The sequence below is a fragment of the Pararge aegeria genome, chromosome 23, assembly GCF_905163445.1.
Source record: "Pararge aegeria chromosome 23, ilParAegt1.1, whole genome shotgun sequence".
Classification (NCBI taxonomy): Eukaryota; Metazoa; Arthropoda; class Insecta; order Lepidoptera; family Nymphalidae; genus Pararge; species Pararge aegeria.
The window spans coordinates 2253546-2272117 of NC_053202.1; the positions used below are offsets into that span (position 1 = coordinate 2253546).

At 35.6% G+C, this 18572-nt stretch overlaps 1 protein-coding gene across 1 annotated transcript in view; it reads right to left on the reverse strand.

Moving 5' to 3' along the window:
• Positions 1 to 3123: 3123 nt before the first annotated feature.
• The window catches only part of LOC120634359 (homeotic protein empty spiracles-like), a 42666-nt gene continuing 27217 nt past the window's right edge, over positions 3124 to 18572 (reverse strand). Inside the window, exon 3 of the mRNA XM_039904872.1 lies at positions 3124 to 3324. Coding sequence (XP_039760806.1) covers positions 3124 to 3324 — 201 coding nt within the window. The remainder of the gene's footprint in view (positions 3325 to 18572) is intronic.

The following is an 18572-nucleotide window of genomic DNA, read 5'->3' on the forward strand; positions in this document are numbered from 1 at the left end:
GCCGCGGAGAACAATCGGCAACAGTTTAAAAACAATTTTGTTGTGCCCGACCAATTACGGAACGCGATCTCTGCCAGAGATAAAGTCCCAACTTATAAGGCCCTTGTACACAAGGCAACACAAATATTCGATTTTGGTGATTTATTAATATATATCTACACTAAAAATTGAGTGATTATTAAATACTTTGGACTTTTAAGATTTCATGATGAATAAGCATTACTAAATAATAAACTAAATAAGCATTAAATAAAAAACTGGTGCATATTAATTTGATCTAATAATCATCCAATTAATCAAGCAGGCCTACTAGTCTAGATTTAGTTACTAAAAAGGTACTCGTTGCTTGCCAAAATATAAATGAGTTGTAAGCCATTCGAAAGCTGAATGGACTTAATTGCAACTCATTTGTGACTAGCTGCCATATAACTTAAAGGACGATAAAATAAAAAGGTTAATTTCTTCAATTAAATTCAAGAAACAACATATTTACAAATTAATAATATATAATATTGTGGCATTGGATACTTAAGTCGCCTTGTGTATAGAGGCCCTAATTTCTAAATCATCTCTTAATAATAGGCCCACAAACGACGTATTATAATCGCCTTCCATCTCTATAAATACAACCTTTCCTTTTCTAACGCGCGTTCCAAGAGCATATTTTTCTCGCTCTAACGTTGACAGCCCTCGTTTAGAAAACCATGGACCCGCCTATCAGCGTTCAAAATCAAACTGTCTAATTATACCCACATCACTAGGAACGCATCAAAGAAGGCATTTTTTAATTAATTTAATCCCAAAACTATTATAATGCGGCCAATTTCGGTTATCTAATAATAATTTGTGATGCACTAACTAGAATGTTCCGACGCGACGCCATGTTGGGACGCGTTCCGTTTATTTAATGACACGGTTGCTTGTTAGGTTAATTTTAATAAATGACGATTAATTGTGAAGTGAGATAAATTAGTTGGTGAAAGACACAAGTTAATTTTTAGGTTTTATTTATGGAATTTCTTTATTTGACGTCATGCTTTGTTTTATGACTCCGTGTATTGTTTTATATGTAGTTATTAGTAACTGAATCAGTGACTTTATATATATGTAGACTTTAATGGTTAATAATGGTTTAATGGTAATGGTAGTTGGTTGTCAGCGCGAACTTTGGAAGACCGTCAAAAAGAAAAAAGTTGCTTATCTAGGACATGTGCTTCGGCATGATAGATACAGGCTACTGCAACTGATAATGATGGGCAAAGTTGCTGGAAAGAGACGCATCGGTCGCAAGAGGAAGTCTTGGTTGCGCAACATAAGGGAGTGGACTGGGATCGCGAGTGCCGCCCAGCTGTTTAGCCTCGCGAGAGAAAAGGAAAAGTATCAAAAACTGACGGCCAACCTTCACTAGTTGGAGAGGCACCTAAAGAAGAAGACTTTAATGGATGAACAATAGTTAATTGTAAGGGGATACTCGAGTTTCGGAGCGAAACATGCGTAAAGAATAAATTTTAGAATTTGGAATTTAGGATTTTCCTAGTTATTTTTAGTTCCCGATTTTAAATTACTGGATTTATATATATGTAGACTTTAATGCATGAACAATAGTTAATTGTAAGGGGATACTCGAGTTTCGGAGCGAAACATGCGTAAAGAATAAATTTTAGAATTTGGAATTTAGGATTTTCCTAGTTATTTTTAGTTCCCAATTTTAAATTACTGGATTTGACTTTTTTTATAAATATCTATGCAGTGATTATTGAATGTGCTTTGCGCTATCAAAATTACCCTAGCTAAATATCTGAGGCGACATTAGAAATTTCAAGATGATACCTGATATCTATAATATCGCAATAACCAAATATGATATATTTTAACGACAAATACATCATAAAGTAGCTCATATTCTACATACCTCTAGTATTATTTGATTAGAACCTCCATGTTATATTCAATGTTGCCAACATAAAAATAGCGTCATAATCATAATATACAAACTCTTTTTTTTTAAATCGATTCGAGAAATAAATAATAAAATAATCTACTATTTTAACTAAATTACAATACTATATACACTTCACATCGTCCTGAGATTTAAGTATAACTTTTCAAGTTTGCAAACTTATCACTAACGGTAGCGTGAAACTGTCAAAGTGTGAAGTCAATTGGATAAATAACTTGACAGTTTTACACCAACCTGAAACTTCATCACTCTTGACATTCTAACTTTAACATAGTCTTTTACTAAAATGTGTAATATTGACCATCATAAGAAGACGTGTCACAAATGACATCAAATACTGCATATCGTGTTCGCCTTATCAATAAATTCAAATTTCTTTTATTTCAAGTACGCTTAGTTTATAAGCGCTTTTGAAACGTCATGTCGGTCTGTTTATACTCTACTCTACCACCTTTACTATAACAATTTAGGCTGCTGTCCCTTTGTTTTTGTCCCCAAATGATAGACGCCATATTGGCGCTGTATGTTGTGAAACTAAAACGAGCGTCCAAGGAACTAGAATTTGTTTACTAAAAACACTATAGTGTTAGTTCCAGAGACATTCGTCTGTCTCATTTGTAAACCAACTGTACAACTGTACTGGGACAAATTTAAGTAAACGGGGTAGTTATTCCAGTTTTTTTTAACCTATTATTGACTGACCAAGCAGATAAATACCTTAAGGTATGGTTATGGTATATGGTGATGGTTAGAAAACCGCGATGATTTTCTCTGTGAACAGAACAACACCTAGCAGATCGTGGAAAGATCACGTCCTACTAACTGCCTCCCTGTGTCTCTCAACCTGATGAGCTTGTAACCACACCAGCAACCACTTTCTTAAGACCGGAATACAGCAATGCGGTAGAAGTAAGCATGGCTGTACTTCCTCGGACGAGCTCCGTCACAGAGCTCTACTACTGGTTAAATAGGAACTGTAAACCCAGTGAGTTTGCTTGTTAAAATTAAAATGCCACAGATAAAACCATACCATAGATAATAAAAAATTACCACAGATAATGAAACATTAATGATGAGTTTAATTCACTTGTAAAGTTACTCAAATCTTTGTCACTTTAATACAGTGTCCTATCACTAAACTTAACGTTCACTTTACGTTCATTTTACGTCTCGTTTTCACTTTCACTTAACTCGTCCATGTCCATATCTATTAGTTCTTCGTCTTCTTCCTCGTAAGAGTTGTTAAACTGGTTACCATCTTCGGGTTTTGAGCTGGACGAGCCGGATTTGGTGCCAGTCTTTGCCTCCTCCTCTTGCTGCATTCTTTTGTGTTTCGTTCTTCTGTTTTGGAACCACACCTTCACCTGTGGAATAAAAGAGAGTTTAAGTAATTGAGAACAGATTGGTTATCAGCTCAACCTCCTGTTAATGACTCCTGGCAGGCACTTGCTTCCGCACTGATGGAAAAGAGGGATTTAGAGAAATTATTTTGTTAAATATTTTGTTGGGCAAATGCTACCTCTTTCATAAGTAAGAGGGATTTAGAGCCTTAGCCCACCATGCCACTCCAATGCGGGTTGGCGGGCTTTGATGATTCTTATCACAAGTTAGCAGTATGTAAGTAAAGAAGACAGACCCTTTTTTCTCACTACAAGTTTACCCATAACTGTAATCACATCTGACGGTAAGAGATGATGACAGCGAGGTCATATTTTAGGGGTATGGCATCCATAGCCCCTATTCGCATTCTCTGCGACATAGTACCAGAACGGTTAATCACTTTGCGGCACGTATAAGATAGTGGGCTAGTAAAAAGCCTCGACCGAAGCCGGCTACCAGACTGGACCAAATAGAATTCAGTAGGTAAACATAAATTCTCAAACTGACCCTACCGGTGATCGAATCCGGGACCTCACACTACGCTTACCATAGCACCATAATAGTCTATATATGGTAACTAAAAGAGTAAAAGCAACGAGGTAGTTCAAGAAAGATGATATAAACTTCGCACGCTAAAACCTATCGTCTTACAGTTCTAAACGTTACAACCTAAGTAACGTTTTAAACTTTTTTTTTAATTGTTTATGTATTCCTATGTAGTTGTTTAAATGTAGGTTTATAATAAAATTCAAAATTCATTTATTTCAAGTAGGCCTAATACAAGCACTTTGGAAACGTCAAGTCTGTCCGTGTGTAGTGACTCTACCATCGGTTCGGAAGGCAGATTCTACCGAGAAGAAGCCGGCAAGAAACTCAGCAGTTGCTCTTTTGCAACATCAAAAATTTACATTTTACATTTTAACATTCATTTTTCTATCTTGTGAGAGATGAAAGCGGAGCCGGATCTAAGCAACCTTGTCATTAAGAAACTCATAAATTGTATAATAACCTCGCTGTAATAAATGTGTTTTAACACATTCTTTAAACTTATGCATTGGTAGGTCCAAAATTACTTTAGGAATCACATTATAAAAGCGTATACCCAATCCCACAAATGACTTCCGCACCTTTCGCAGACGATATGCAGCAATAACTTTACACCATCGGTTTGTTCATCCTAAGGTTGCCTTACAGAGATCGCTACTAAGCGATAAGGCCGTCTTTTTTATTCTACTCGAGTATTTGATTTTCTCTCTATTCTTCCCTTATTTCCTATTTCGATTGTGTAGTGGTGGAGAAATAATGAGTATAAATAAAATTATAAAATAAATAACGTAAAATACAATAAAATTATACACGTTACAAATAATTTCATATGGCTAATAAAAGTTAACGTTTATTTCTATATTTTACTACATGGGAAACTTGATTGTTCGCCATAACTCGGTAACTTACAATTCAAACAACAATAAATAATTTCGCGGCATTTCTCGATAGCAACAAATTGGATGTGATTATTCTGTATTTACTTGGGAATTTGTTATGTTACCGCTTTACCGCGTTTGTAATTTTAAATTTACTAAACATGGCGAATATTTTGCAATACAGTAGGTACTACGAGTAGTTCAGTTACAGTTCACGAGATATATTTTTATATTCAAATAACTGTATATATAGGGATCATATACTTAAGCTAGACACTGGAAACATTAAACTTGTATGTTCGTACGTTGTCGAGAATAAGTTGGCAAGACATTCAGCAGTTGGACATTTTGGACATTTTACATTATAACATTTAAAACTATGATAACAAAAGGTTATAATTGCTTTATAAAATCTCCGTTACTTACGTTTTTAGCTTGTAGCTTGAATTCTTAATAAACGAAGGGAAGTTGTATTCCATAGACAGTAAATAAGATTTAAAAATAGAAATATAATTTTGGGCGCTTGGAATTTATTTGTTTTGTTTTTTCTCGTAGGCACCGCGACTCTTAACCTTTAGTTGTGAAAACTCTATGCACAGCGTAAAAAGTAAGTATATATATATATACGGCGTTTATTTATAGATGAGCGATGGATTTGATTATGCTTGAAGAATCCAAAAATTCAAGCGAATATAGTATAACAATTAAACTGGCAAGCTTCATAACTTTTTCCAAAAAGCAGTTTTTAATAAAAATGGCTGACACAAGATACTATAATTCAAGATTTACACCCGAAACTCCGATCCGCTTGCATTACCATATTTTCTCAGAGCAACACTAAACTAAAACTCTGTGAATAGATTTCAACGGCCATTAACCACGTGACAGATTGCTTCACAAAATGGCGGCGCAGTTTGCGCGGGAAATCTCTTTGTTGCCCGTAGAAAAATTTCGACAGTTTTCTTTCAATACGCAATGAAATATCACCGGGGGGTGTATGAATAGTTTTATTATCTCCAACCCTTTATGCTTGGTTTAATCGTGCGTGGAAATGCATTGTTGCCCTCGTGATATAAATTGAAATATTTACTTCAATGTTTGAGTTCATTTTATAGCTTTACTGTAATGTATTGTGGGTAGTTATAAAATTAATACATCATATTAATAAGGCCACGTTTTAATTAATTAGTCTTACTTTTGAAACGTTTCGTCTGTCTGTTTATTTGACTCTACACACAGTTGCTCTTTACCAACATCTCCATTTTGTTGTTATATTTACCAAGTATTTGAAGAAAGAAGTAAACTCTACCCGAATACAAATAAATAAAAACGTGTACAAATGAGATAAATAAAAACGTGTAATATTCCAGTACATCTCCACGTTTTGCAACACATCTCTCCTATTAATAAGCCACGAATGTTTAAATTCATCGAAACCAAATACAACCTCAGCCTATTGCCGTCCCATTGCTAGGAATAAAAAAAGAAGAATGTAGCGCAATTACCCGCCATACTTCTCCAATTGACACTTCCACTACGTTTTAACAGTGAGAGGACAGAGCAATATTAAAACATACAGTAGATTGAGTACCTATGTCATTCTCAATATATAGAAACACCCTTTATTTATCTAAACAATAATCCCAATACATCCGTCTGTCTCTAAATATCCCCGTCCCGCTCTGTCCCGCGCCATTAAACCTCATACAAAGGCTGCTTGATTGATATTTGATGTCGATATATAGTGCTAATGTACCGTGGCCGTGTCCATTGTAATCTAATTTTAGGGGGATGGGACGATCCCTTATGATCCCTTTATCCGGATCATCCAATCGTTTATCTTTTCAACCAGCAAACAGTGGGGTGTCATAATTGCAACCGTTTGTCTATCTATCTATGCGTTTATCTTATTTATAACCATGTAAAATCATCATCATATCGACCCATTACCGGGCCTCTACAGGGTATGGGTTTCCTCCCACAGTGAGAAGAGGTTAAGACCATAGTCCACCACGCTGGCCCAGTGCGGATTGGTGGACTCCACATACCTTTGAGAACATTATTTAAAACTCTTAGACATGCAGGTTTCCTCGAGATGTTCCCCTTCACCATCGAAGCAGGTGGTATTTTTAATGACAAAACGCACGTAACTTAGAAAAGTTGGAGGTGAGGATTCGACCTCGGCCCCCCGAAAGTGAAGTCGAGCTCCTACCCACTCTATCACCGTGAACATTTGTTTTCTTTAAATCACCTACAATCACTAGACATCCGATTAAGGAGATTCCTAGGTTTGGTGAAAACAGGTATTAGAGTAACTCAGAGGGCGATGGAGAGCGATACGCTTGGAGTATCAAACCAGAAAGAGGCGTTGCGTAAAAAAGTTGAGCCACCAACTAAAATAAGCAGCTAACATTTTGGGGAGCTTCTTTTTAAATCACAGTGTGATAAGAACTCTCGTAGCTTTAGACCATATTATGTTTCTGTGGGCATTTAAGTAATATCACATTAAATAAATTGAGGTTTTTTTTCTCAAACACGTACGAGATGATAGTTTGTATGGAAAAGTTTACGCCAGACGTAGTATTAGGTACCTACATCATAAAATATTAACACCAAAACTTCACAATCAGTTGGCTCTTAAAGACGGCAATAATTTTCAGTCAGTTACCTGTATTTAACAGTCGTAAATCTCGTATTTACAACGTTTTAACATGTTAAAAGTTATAACCTCTCGGTCATTTAACACAGAGGTTAAATTGCGTAAACACCCGCTTTAACTTCACATGTCATTGTAAATGGAACGATGTTTAAATGATCATTCCCTTTTAGCACATGGGAGGTAATTATTGGTTGTTATTGTTCTTGATAACTTAAGACTTTTTTATGATATTGTGTTCTAAGGACTCTTATGCCCGTTTTCACTAACGACGGACTAGGCGATGTCTAAGTAAGAAACGCCTAGTTATAGAAGTTTTATTTTTTATTGGATCGTTAAACTGACATTATCATAGGAAAACACAAATAAAAGAGAAAGACAGGAGATTAAAACCTTCTTGAAATTACGACAGCATGCTTAATTAAAATAATCTAAAAGCTAAAAGCTAATCAACTTACTAGATTTCTAGATATATGAGTAGGGTACATTTTCCTTTCACCAATCGATGTTCACTAGGCAACTCATATAACCTAACTTGACTATGGTTCTTGACACAAGGTTTTTTATTTTGTGTTTGTATTATCATATTTTTAATTTTACGCATGGATTTATGGTTATTAAAAAGAATATATACTTTTTTCATCTGTCAAGTGTCACATTATACGAGTCCCCTAAACTTAACGATCCAATCTTCGCCAAGCTATAATAAATACGGTCCAATCAATAGCATATAACACTGAACAAACAGAATAACCCAATCACAAATATAATAATAGTTTAGTAATAACATCGAAATCACCACAGTGATAAATCGGCGTAACCCACCACCCCATAAGTAAGGGTTAGACAAACCGGTCCCACGGGCACCCGCGTGATGAATGGGGTGTTCATATAAATCGACCTACGAGCCCCGACGGTCGCGCGTTTTGTTTAACGAGTAATGGGAATATTTATGGATGTCTATTGTCTATGGGTATTGGGTAGAAGCAGGCGTTTTAATTCCATGATACACAATGAAAATTAAGCTTATTTTGCTATACTCTGTAAAAAAAAGATCTGCGGAGCGAAACGTGCGTACAGAGTAATAATAGTAATAATAATAATATCTTTATTTTATCAAAATAAACGTATACATTTCATGAGTGTGAAGCCCTGTCTCCTGCGGTAGTTAAAACTGTGGTACAGGAGACCGTGTCTTCCCTATATCTATGGTCTTATTAACAAACGTTTGACAATTTTACAGGACAAATTATATAAAGGAAAGAAAAGAAATAAATAAATGAAAAAAAAAGAAAAATTATGTAAATTTTTGAGGCGGGTTCTTAGGTTTGTTTGTGGGTGTGCGCGTGTTTGTATGCGTGTTTATATGCGTGTGTGTGCGTGTGTGTTTGTGTTTAATTTGTAATTTGTTTTATTTAAATTAGATACTCTTATGAAATATTTTCTCTGTACCCTCATAATCGTAATCTTTTAGCCAAGATTTAATGTATGTCTTAATTTCTCTATTGGTCATGTCTTTTAAGGTACCTTTTTTTAAAAGGTTGTATAGGCAGGGTGCAAGGAAATTATAGTGCTTACGTGCTAAAACTACTTTTTATAATAGGAGAGTATCAGATCTGTTTTGTGTGAAATATAAAGATTGAAGAAATTATAAACTATAACCCATTACCGGTATATAAGGACCCATTACCGCCCTAGTATAGGGCACGGGTCTTCTCCCAGCATGAGAAGGGGTTAAGGCCGTAGTCCACCACGCTAGCCCAGTGCCAGGTGGACTCAACACACCTTTGAAAAAAATATGGAGGACTCTCAGGTATGCTGGTTTCCTCACGATGTTTTCCTTCACCGTTGAAGCAAGTGATATTTTAATTACTTAAAACGTACATAACTTTCAAAAATTAGAGGTTTGCTGGGTTTCGAACTCGTCCCTCCGAAAGTGAAGTCGAATTCCTACCCACTGGGCTAGCACAGCTTCAAATAGGTATATTAATATTTATTGTTAGAAACAAGTCGAGCTGTGTCCTTGGTATTTAATACTTTCGATAAAGTTATGGTATCCTGGTACTTATTCCTCGTTATTTACTTATTTATAGATGACAGATTGCTAGTAATTGGGTATAACAATGCAGATTTGTTTGTAGATTATATAGTCTAGTATATATTTTATAATGGATATATAAAAATTAGTAGTTTCAACCTCACGACTACTTTTCGAAGTTTTTAATTTATTTACTAGCTATTGACCGCGGTGTTTGTCAGTGTTTTTGACGTTTTTTTTTTCACAAACTCCGTGGGAACCGTTTGCTATCCAACGGCAAAAAGAAAATTCAAAATTCAAAATTAATTTATTTCAAGTAGTTTATAAGCAATTTTGAAACGTCAAGTCAGTCTCATGAAAATTAAGCCTAATTTTCTATACGCCATACAGATTCTCCTGCTTTTCGCGGGGTATAGCAAATTAGGCATAATTTTCATGATTATATATCATGGTTTTCCGTAAAATAACGCCTGCTTCTATCCATTTACCATGTCAGTCTGTTTGTAGTGACTCTACAACCGGTTCGGAGGGCAGATTCCACCGAGAAGAGCCAGCAAGAAACTCAGCAGATTGCTCTTTTACAACATCATTTTACAGTAGTGGTTAGGTACAAACTTAAGAACAGTTATTAAAAAATTAAAACTGTACATCATTTAAACGACCCGTACAACTCTAAAAACTTCCAAAAGTGCCAATTAACTAACAAAATATAACAATTACAATGTTCTCATGCAAATTTATAATGTATCACATTTTGTATACGAAGACAATAAAATTTAATTTGATCGCATCTGTCGGTGCGAGAAGAACCACTATAAAAGACCCGCTATGATATCAACTTGGTAGTCTAAGAGCTGGTGACATTCTTCTGAAGGGTTTTTTAAAAAATATAATTAAGGTTTAATAAAAAATACCAGAAAGCTCTCGGCCTGGTAATTCCTATTATTAAAGCTTTCAACTTTTGGGTTACGACTTTTCAAAATTTAGTATTAATATCCGTTGCAAGAGGCATCCACCACCTATAATCCAGCATTTATAATTTTGAAGTGAAATCTTCTTTACCAACTACTGCGTTTACTCTCGTGATCGATCCGTTTGCGAGGGGCTTATAATCCTGCAGTGGGCGATTATAGGCTATTATTGGTGCTCACTACGGACTGGACAATTTTATAATTTTAAAGTGAATACTTCGTTAGCCGTTCAGCGATTATTTTGTAAGGGAAAGACTTATGGGTTAACGTCACCGATGACCTCGACATGCTCGTGAAGTATAGCGTAATAAAGCGGCCAGTGTGCACGCATACGCACATACACTAATTCATTCGGTATCTATTTCATTCATAAATCATATTCCTGTAAATAAAATTCATTTATTTGAAGTGGTTAAGCGTACTTTATGAGCATTTAGAGAACAAGCCTAGTCAAGTTTTCCGTTTTGGTAAAGGCAAACAAATTCTATTGACATAATGGTAAACCAGTAACTCTTTATTATCATCATAATCACGTCTGCCCATTATCTCGTCTTCTCTCATGGGTAAATAGAAGACATATCCATTTATCTCTTGGTACGCATGTTAGCGCTACGGCTCTTAGACTATGCGGTTTCAAGTAGGGCTCTCAAACAACTGGTCCTATAACGTTATAAGAGTCCGCAAACAATTTTGATGGAAAGGGGGAGCTAAATCCGTGGAAATGGAACCCGCGCAACATAAATAAAGGGTGTCATTCTGGAATACTATTAAGTGCTTATGTACGCGACCGTACTCCCCAGCGAGTTGCGTAAGCGGGACAGCGATACACAGAATCCTATTAGAGCAAAAGAGATGGCTAAACTAAGGGGAGATGCGCAATTAAGGGGTAGCACGAAGTTACGAATTGGGCCAAAATTTAAGCGGAAAGCTATTTATCTGCGTATTACTTTATTGTCGATCCATTAGTGCGAGAGGGACAGATGTATCGGTGGGACGGAGATGCGATTATGCGACAAATTGGGGTTGTTAGGCAATTGTAATTTTTACGCTCGTCTCGCATTACGCTACTGTAGTTAAAGAGGAGTCCGTTATACAGGGTGATGTTTTAAAAATCCACATTATTTTTGACGACCTCTCTGGCGCAAAGGTGAGCGCTGTGAATTTAAGTAGGAGGACCCGGGTTCGATTCCTGGCAGGAGCAATTTGACACAGATTCATTACTATCATCAAAGAAATTTTAACAATGTTTTTCACAGGAAATCAGTGCAATAGATAATAAAATATAATAAATAAATAAATATACTACGACAATACACACATCGCCATCTAGCCCCAAAGTAAGCGTAGCTTGTGTTATGGGTACTAAGGTGACTGATGAATATTTTTATAAATAATATACATAAATACTTTTAATACACATATATAAACCCAGACACTGAAAAACACTCATGTTCAACACAGAAACATTTTCCAGCTGTGGGAATCGAAACCACGGCGTATGTTAAAGTATGAATGAATGAATGAATACACTTTTATTGTACACCAAAGAAAAAAAAGTAGTTACAAAGATATAAATACATATCAAGAGATTACAATTTGGTGGCCTTATCGCTACATAGCGATTTCTTCCAGGCAACCAATGTTTAAAGTATTTAAATATGTAAGTGTTGTTATTACATATATTTGTTTATTTTAATATTTATTTATTATTTACTAGCTGTTGCCCGCGACTTCGTCTGCGTTTGGTTTTGTTTTTTGATGAGGCATTCAATTTAGATGTAGTTCTAAAAAAAATTAAAGTATTCAGTATCGCTAAGCCTTAAAAGAGGAGTTCTGTCCTCTATCTCAAACCACATTCAGATCTACATAAAGTTTGGCCAAAATTAAACATATATTATAACCTCTTTAGTACAAAAATAATTATGTATTTAAATCGGTTATAATTTATCGGAGTTATGGTGTAAAATCGTCAAAAACTTTCATCCCCTCTCCCAAAGGAACCAAGCTTAATGTCGGGATAAGGACCATCCTATCTATATCCTTCTAACACCTCCAAGAAAATGTGTACAAAGTTTCATGAGGATCGGTTATGTAGTTTCTGCGTGAAAGCGTAACAAACAAACTTACATTGACATTTATAATATTAGTAGGGATAGGGATAGGGATATTATGTACTTTTGATCTATTTGTGTACACTAGTTTATGTATGTAGTTATTCGCATGTATGTATTTTAATAATTTGTGCCACCAGCAATTTATTCTCCTGTTCTTTTTTTTCCTAATTCAAAGGTTGCCTGGCAGAGATCGCTATTAAGCGATAAGGCGGCCTTTTGTATTCTACTTCTTTATGTTTCTGTATTTATTATATTTTGTTTATGTTAAAGATAAATGTAAAGAACCAAATGTCGTGAAGACTATTAAACTGTTAAGAATGCAATGGGCAGGGCATGTGCAACGCATGGAAGGCACGAGAGCTCCAAAGAGGTTAATGGAGGGCACTTTGGAGGGGCGTAGAGGCCAAAGACGACCTGGGGGTCGGGCGAGTGATGGAGTTGAGAGGGATATGCGGGTTCTGGGAGTTCGGAGCCGGAAAGAAGCAGCTTCTGACCGCCTCAAATGGAGAAATAGGCTTGACCAAGTTCAGGCCCACCCAGGGTTGTAGAGCTTTGATGATGACGATTATATGTTAATGTTAATGTAATAATAGTAATAATAATGGTGCCTGGTAATCCCTATCCCTATCCCTACTAATATTATAAATGTCAATGTAAGTTTGTTTGTTACGCTTTAACGCAAAAACTACTTAACCGATCCTCACGAAACTTTGTACACATATTGTTGGAAGTGTTAGAAGTAATATAGGATACTTTTTATCCCGACATTAAGCTCGGTTCCTTTGGAAGAGGGGATGAGTGTTTGACGATTTTACACCATAACTCCGACAAATTATTTTTGTACTAAAGAGGTTATAATATGTGTTTAATTTTGCCCAAGCTGTGGTTGGAGATAGAGGACAGAACTCCTCAGCGGACAGCAGCAAACTCCTCATTTAAGGCTTAGCGATACTTAATTTTTTTTTAGAACTAAAACTAAATTTAAAGCCACATCAAAAAATAAAATCAAACGCAGACGAAGTCGCGGGCAACAGCTAGTCTACAATTTAAATCCTGCGTATTACGAGCAGGTCGGTAATGGGTCAATATAATAATGAAATAAATACAGTTAACGGCCTGTTTAAGCGAAAATAGTAAAAAAAATTAAGAATCGGTTTTACTGTTAACTTTTTTTTTGCTGTGAAGAACACAGATTATAGATCATTCAACCTTATTTAGCAGCACTCAGCGACTTAAGTCACGTGTTTCAAGAATTGCTCAGTTATAGGAGTGTATCCGGTAATTTCCCGGATGTAGCTATTACAGCGATCGTTTTGGTAGCTTTAATGCATTAACTTTTTATTGTGTTCATGATTATTTATTATTGTATATCCGTTGTTATTATTAACGGTTAATGGTACATTGTGTTCTATTGGAATTATAGATTTCCTGGCGTCTTCTGACGACCTCCCTGGGGCAGTGGCGTACGGCGTGGCTTTATAATATTTTTTCGACTTATTTTTTTTTTTTATTTGGTAACTATGTCCCATCTACAGTGGCGGTACTACCATTAAAGCCGGGCTTGCGTTACAATAAATCTCTCTTTTAAATTTTTCTCGACTATTCCGAAATGAAATTATTACAATGAAATAAATGATATAAATACAATGTTTTAACTTTTGCTCAATAATGTATATATACTCTTTGTGTACTTTACTGCAAGCACTACGTTACTCTGGCAGCTAGACTCTGTGGTAGAACTATCACTATCGCGCTCTTCGCTTGTCTTCGTACGCGCTCGGAGGTCCCGCTTTGTCTCGCTCAGACTCATTTGCTTATATGGGGCTTTTATTTTACTGCTCTCTCTCATAGAAATTTCAATGTATTTAGCAGAGACAATCTAGATTATTTAATAATTTAGTATGGAGATCAAATGCCAGATTGCGAGTTGAAGTTAGTGAAGATCACCAGCGAGCGAATTGAAACAACTTCACGCGTGTTATTATTTGCGTTACAACTAGTTGACACTTGACAGATTCATTATTATTGATTAGTAACTAGTTAGGAGTTTATTATTGTTTTTTTTTTTGAGTTTAATAGTGAATTTTACTGGTTTGCTTTCTTACAAATTATAGTAAATATTGTTAAATATGAGCTCAAATTGCGTGCAAATTGTTTCTGTAGCGAAATCAAAAAATAATTGGCGAACAACAGGTAAATATTTTAATTTAAAAATTGTTTGTTGGCTTTGCATAATTTTCTTTCAAATGAAAAGAATGTTTGGAACGCGGCTGGTTACGACATAAATTACCAGGCATCATAAGAATTAAAGAGAGCAGAACTCAGAAACACTTGGGATTTCTATGATTACTTTTTAATTTTGGCAAACATTGCATAGAAACTTCTTTATCATAATTCGCGTTCTGACCTCAATCGTAAGTAGTATTTTTCAAAGATTTGTTGATATTGTTTGTCATTTAGCACAACAAGAATGGTGACTTAGAGATCATGACGAGTTAAATTTGTCCATGAGATACCTGGGCTTGCTCAAACTCAAAACCCTAGGCACGCCACTGCCCATCTACACTATTATATAACAGAATATTTAAAAACTAAACTAAATAAAACAAAACTTACATGAAATATTGATATTAAATATACAAAAAGTTACAAATTAGAATTTCTGCCTTCAGGCAGCCGCAGCAGCTACGTGGAGTAAGAAAAAAAGAGAAAAATCGTTACGTCCTACGTTTTGTATGTGGCTATCTGGTAGAATTTGTATCGGCTTTGGCCGTGGCTAGTTACTACCCAACTTACAAAGACGTGCCGCTGAGCGATTTAGTGTTCCGGTGCGATTGCGCGTGGATACCGATTATGACTACTATGCTACCAAACAGGTTACCACAAGGTTAGAGGTGGCTCCAATGGCTTACTTCTAGTGGAATAAAAAAAAATATGTTACATTCAATCATGTCGTTATTTAATTGACAATTTAAAAAAGGCTCTTCTCGGTGCAATCTTCCTTCCGAACCGGTGGTAGAGTCAATACAAACAGACTGACTTGACGTTTCAAAAGTGCTTATTAATTTGGCCTACTTGAAATAAATGAATTTTGAATTTGAATGAGGATTCTGCTGCCGATAGGCGCAGGCGAAACCGGGCTTTTTCTTTAGACGCGGACGTACACGCGGGCAACAGCTATTAAAAAGTTCCATATAGTTTTTATATATTTCGGGTACCTATATGTATAAATGCGCCACCTACCTATTTTCTGTATTTGTTTTAATCGCCATTGGTTGCCTGGAAGAAATCGCTGTGAAGCGATAAGGCCGCCAAATATGTATATGTTGTTTTGTTATAGTTTTCTTTCTTTATTTACTTTTGGCGGTGTGCAATAAGAGTATATTCATTCATTCACTCAATCAATCATTCATTTATGTATTCATTAATTAATTCATTCATTTATCCATTCAATGCTGATCTTCAGTACGGACCCAAATATAAATATAGGTATACATACTTCCAACACCCCATATCTCATAAGATGATACGCGGGGCGGAGCCACGGGGCGCCGTCTTGTTAACACCCCTAACTTCGAGACGCAGAGGGTGCCTTGTAGTGACATACAAGCCACCCCTCTGTTATATTTTTTAAAACATCTTCTATTAATGTATATATGTGTATTTGAGTAGTGGTAGTAGATCGAAGACCTCCCTGGCGCAACGGTGAGCGCTGTGAATTTAAGCAGATGGACAAGGATATGTGCGTTTCAAGCCACCTATCTAGCCAGTGTTCTTGATTTGAAGTTATCCATTTTTTTTTCTGAGAGGAGACCCGTGCCTTGTGATAGGCCGGTAATGTGTTGATAAAATGTCAAAACCTTTAAGATTTACGTAGCACTTGAGTAACTACGATATATATCATTATAATAAGTTTAAAAAGAGAATGCAAATAAAAAAAAACACTGAAAATAAAGAAGACACTGCTATACTTTTAAACCGGTTTTTTTTAAAGAAACCAACAACAATTAAGAGCTTTTTTGTCTGTGGTCTTATTCACAATGTTGCCAGGTTCAAAAACGCTTCATTTTTTTTCATCAAAACAGGTTAAGAACCCGTAATTTTATGTTATTAAGTAAATTGCATACAGCTGCCCTGCGTACGGACAACGAAGTGAAGGAAAAAGATAGACAGATACTTTGCTCGGAGATTTCAAAATAGAAGCTGTCTGTGCTGACTCTTGCCGGATAAGACCATAGATACTTCTAACTTAATATTAAAAATTTGGAAGTGTGTTAGTTTGTTTTTCTGATATATGTTGTTATTACAACATATACCAGATGTTGTAATCGATTAGTCCAACCAAACATTTGTTTTACTATTTTGTTTGCTTGGTATATGTTTAATAAATGAGATATGGATGGTTAATGATAAAAAAAAGCTTGCTCTAACTTCATAGCTAAATATTAATTCGACTGTTAGATAGCGATAACAAAAAACAACCCTGCTAAGTTTGTTGTGGCCTCTTCTTAGACCATATCGCGTTTGTCACCCTCCTAGCTTTAGTGTTAAGTTAACTTATGTAGTCATCACCATAAGCTAATGGTAACATATTATATTATATGTATGAACGCTTCATTATTACCTGTGATAAGGTCTACAAGAATGAAACCTTTTTGAATTTGAATATGAATTTGATACCTAGCTTAAAATATAAGCTATACTAATTTCAATTCATGCTCTCGTAAAATGGCTACATAAACCACAAACTGAACACCTTATCAGACAACATTATAACTAATTTGCATATCTTAAGGCTTATCCCGTTCTATTATAGTTGCAGTCTATGGTTGTACATAATAAGCTTCACTTTTAGTAAGTCAAAACTCAAAAATATCTTTATTCAAGTAGGCCCAGAGGTGGCGCAGGACTAAACGTGTTTTAGAAAGATCTCCGTCTATATTTTTCCCCTTAGTCTGTATAACACAGTCATTATGATAAAATGTTTACGTACGTAATTCGATTATTGAGACTTGCGAAGAAGTTTTTTGTAGGTAAAATTTTCGGCGGCCATTTTCTTTTTTAGCTTGTATGTAGGTTTTTTGCATGCTGACAGGCTAAATTGGCTTTTAACAAGCTTTAATTTACAGTTTGACACAATTTATCGCTGGGCGGGGATTGTGAACGAAGGTATACAAATAGGTATGAAGAGTTTACTCATCGCGTAACGTAAAAAGAGCACTGACGGTCCTTTTTGCGCCGAGGGTGATTTAGAAACACGGGGTTTTCGTGTAACCTAATTTTTTATTGTAAAGGGGAGGTCGTTTTTATAGCCCAGTGATTATAATTCCAGGGTGCGAGCTATTAGAACATCATCAAGATTCACAAAGACAAAAAAAAATAGAGATGTTTTCGTTCACCGTTAAAGTAAGTGATTATATTTAAATTGCTTATTAAAAACGCACATTACTCCGAAAAGTTAGAGGTGCGTGTCGAAGATCGAACTCGGTCCCTCTGAAAGGGAAGCTGAAGCTGTACCACAAGGCCATCACCACTTACCGTATATTTATATTATTATTAATTTTTAAATTATGTTATTTGTATTGTATTGTATATTGAGACGAATACAGCCTGAAATAAAAAAGATATTAAGTTATTTTAATTCGGATCATTTGCAACTTCACGCTCGGGATGGTACAAATTGTGCAAAAAACACAAAAGTCTCATCAAAACCTAATAAATATAACAGCAGTTCGCGCCTCATTAACCCGCAAATTTCCATGTTAATTATAAAGAAGAACATCGCGATTTTAAAACTGATTAGCGAAAAAAATAAACAGTGGAAAAATATATCAGTTAAGAGGCAGTGCAGCTTACATTGCTAAGGGTTCAGTAGGCTTTTACTCGTTGAAATTACGCGACTCGATGAATGAATACTACGTTCGTAAAATTTGGACGGCTGAATGGCGCAGTAGGCAGCGAACCTGTTAAATGAGTCCAAGGCCGTGGGTTCTATTCCCACAACTCGAATATTTTTGTGTGATGAACAT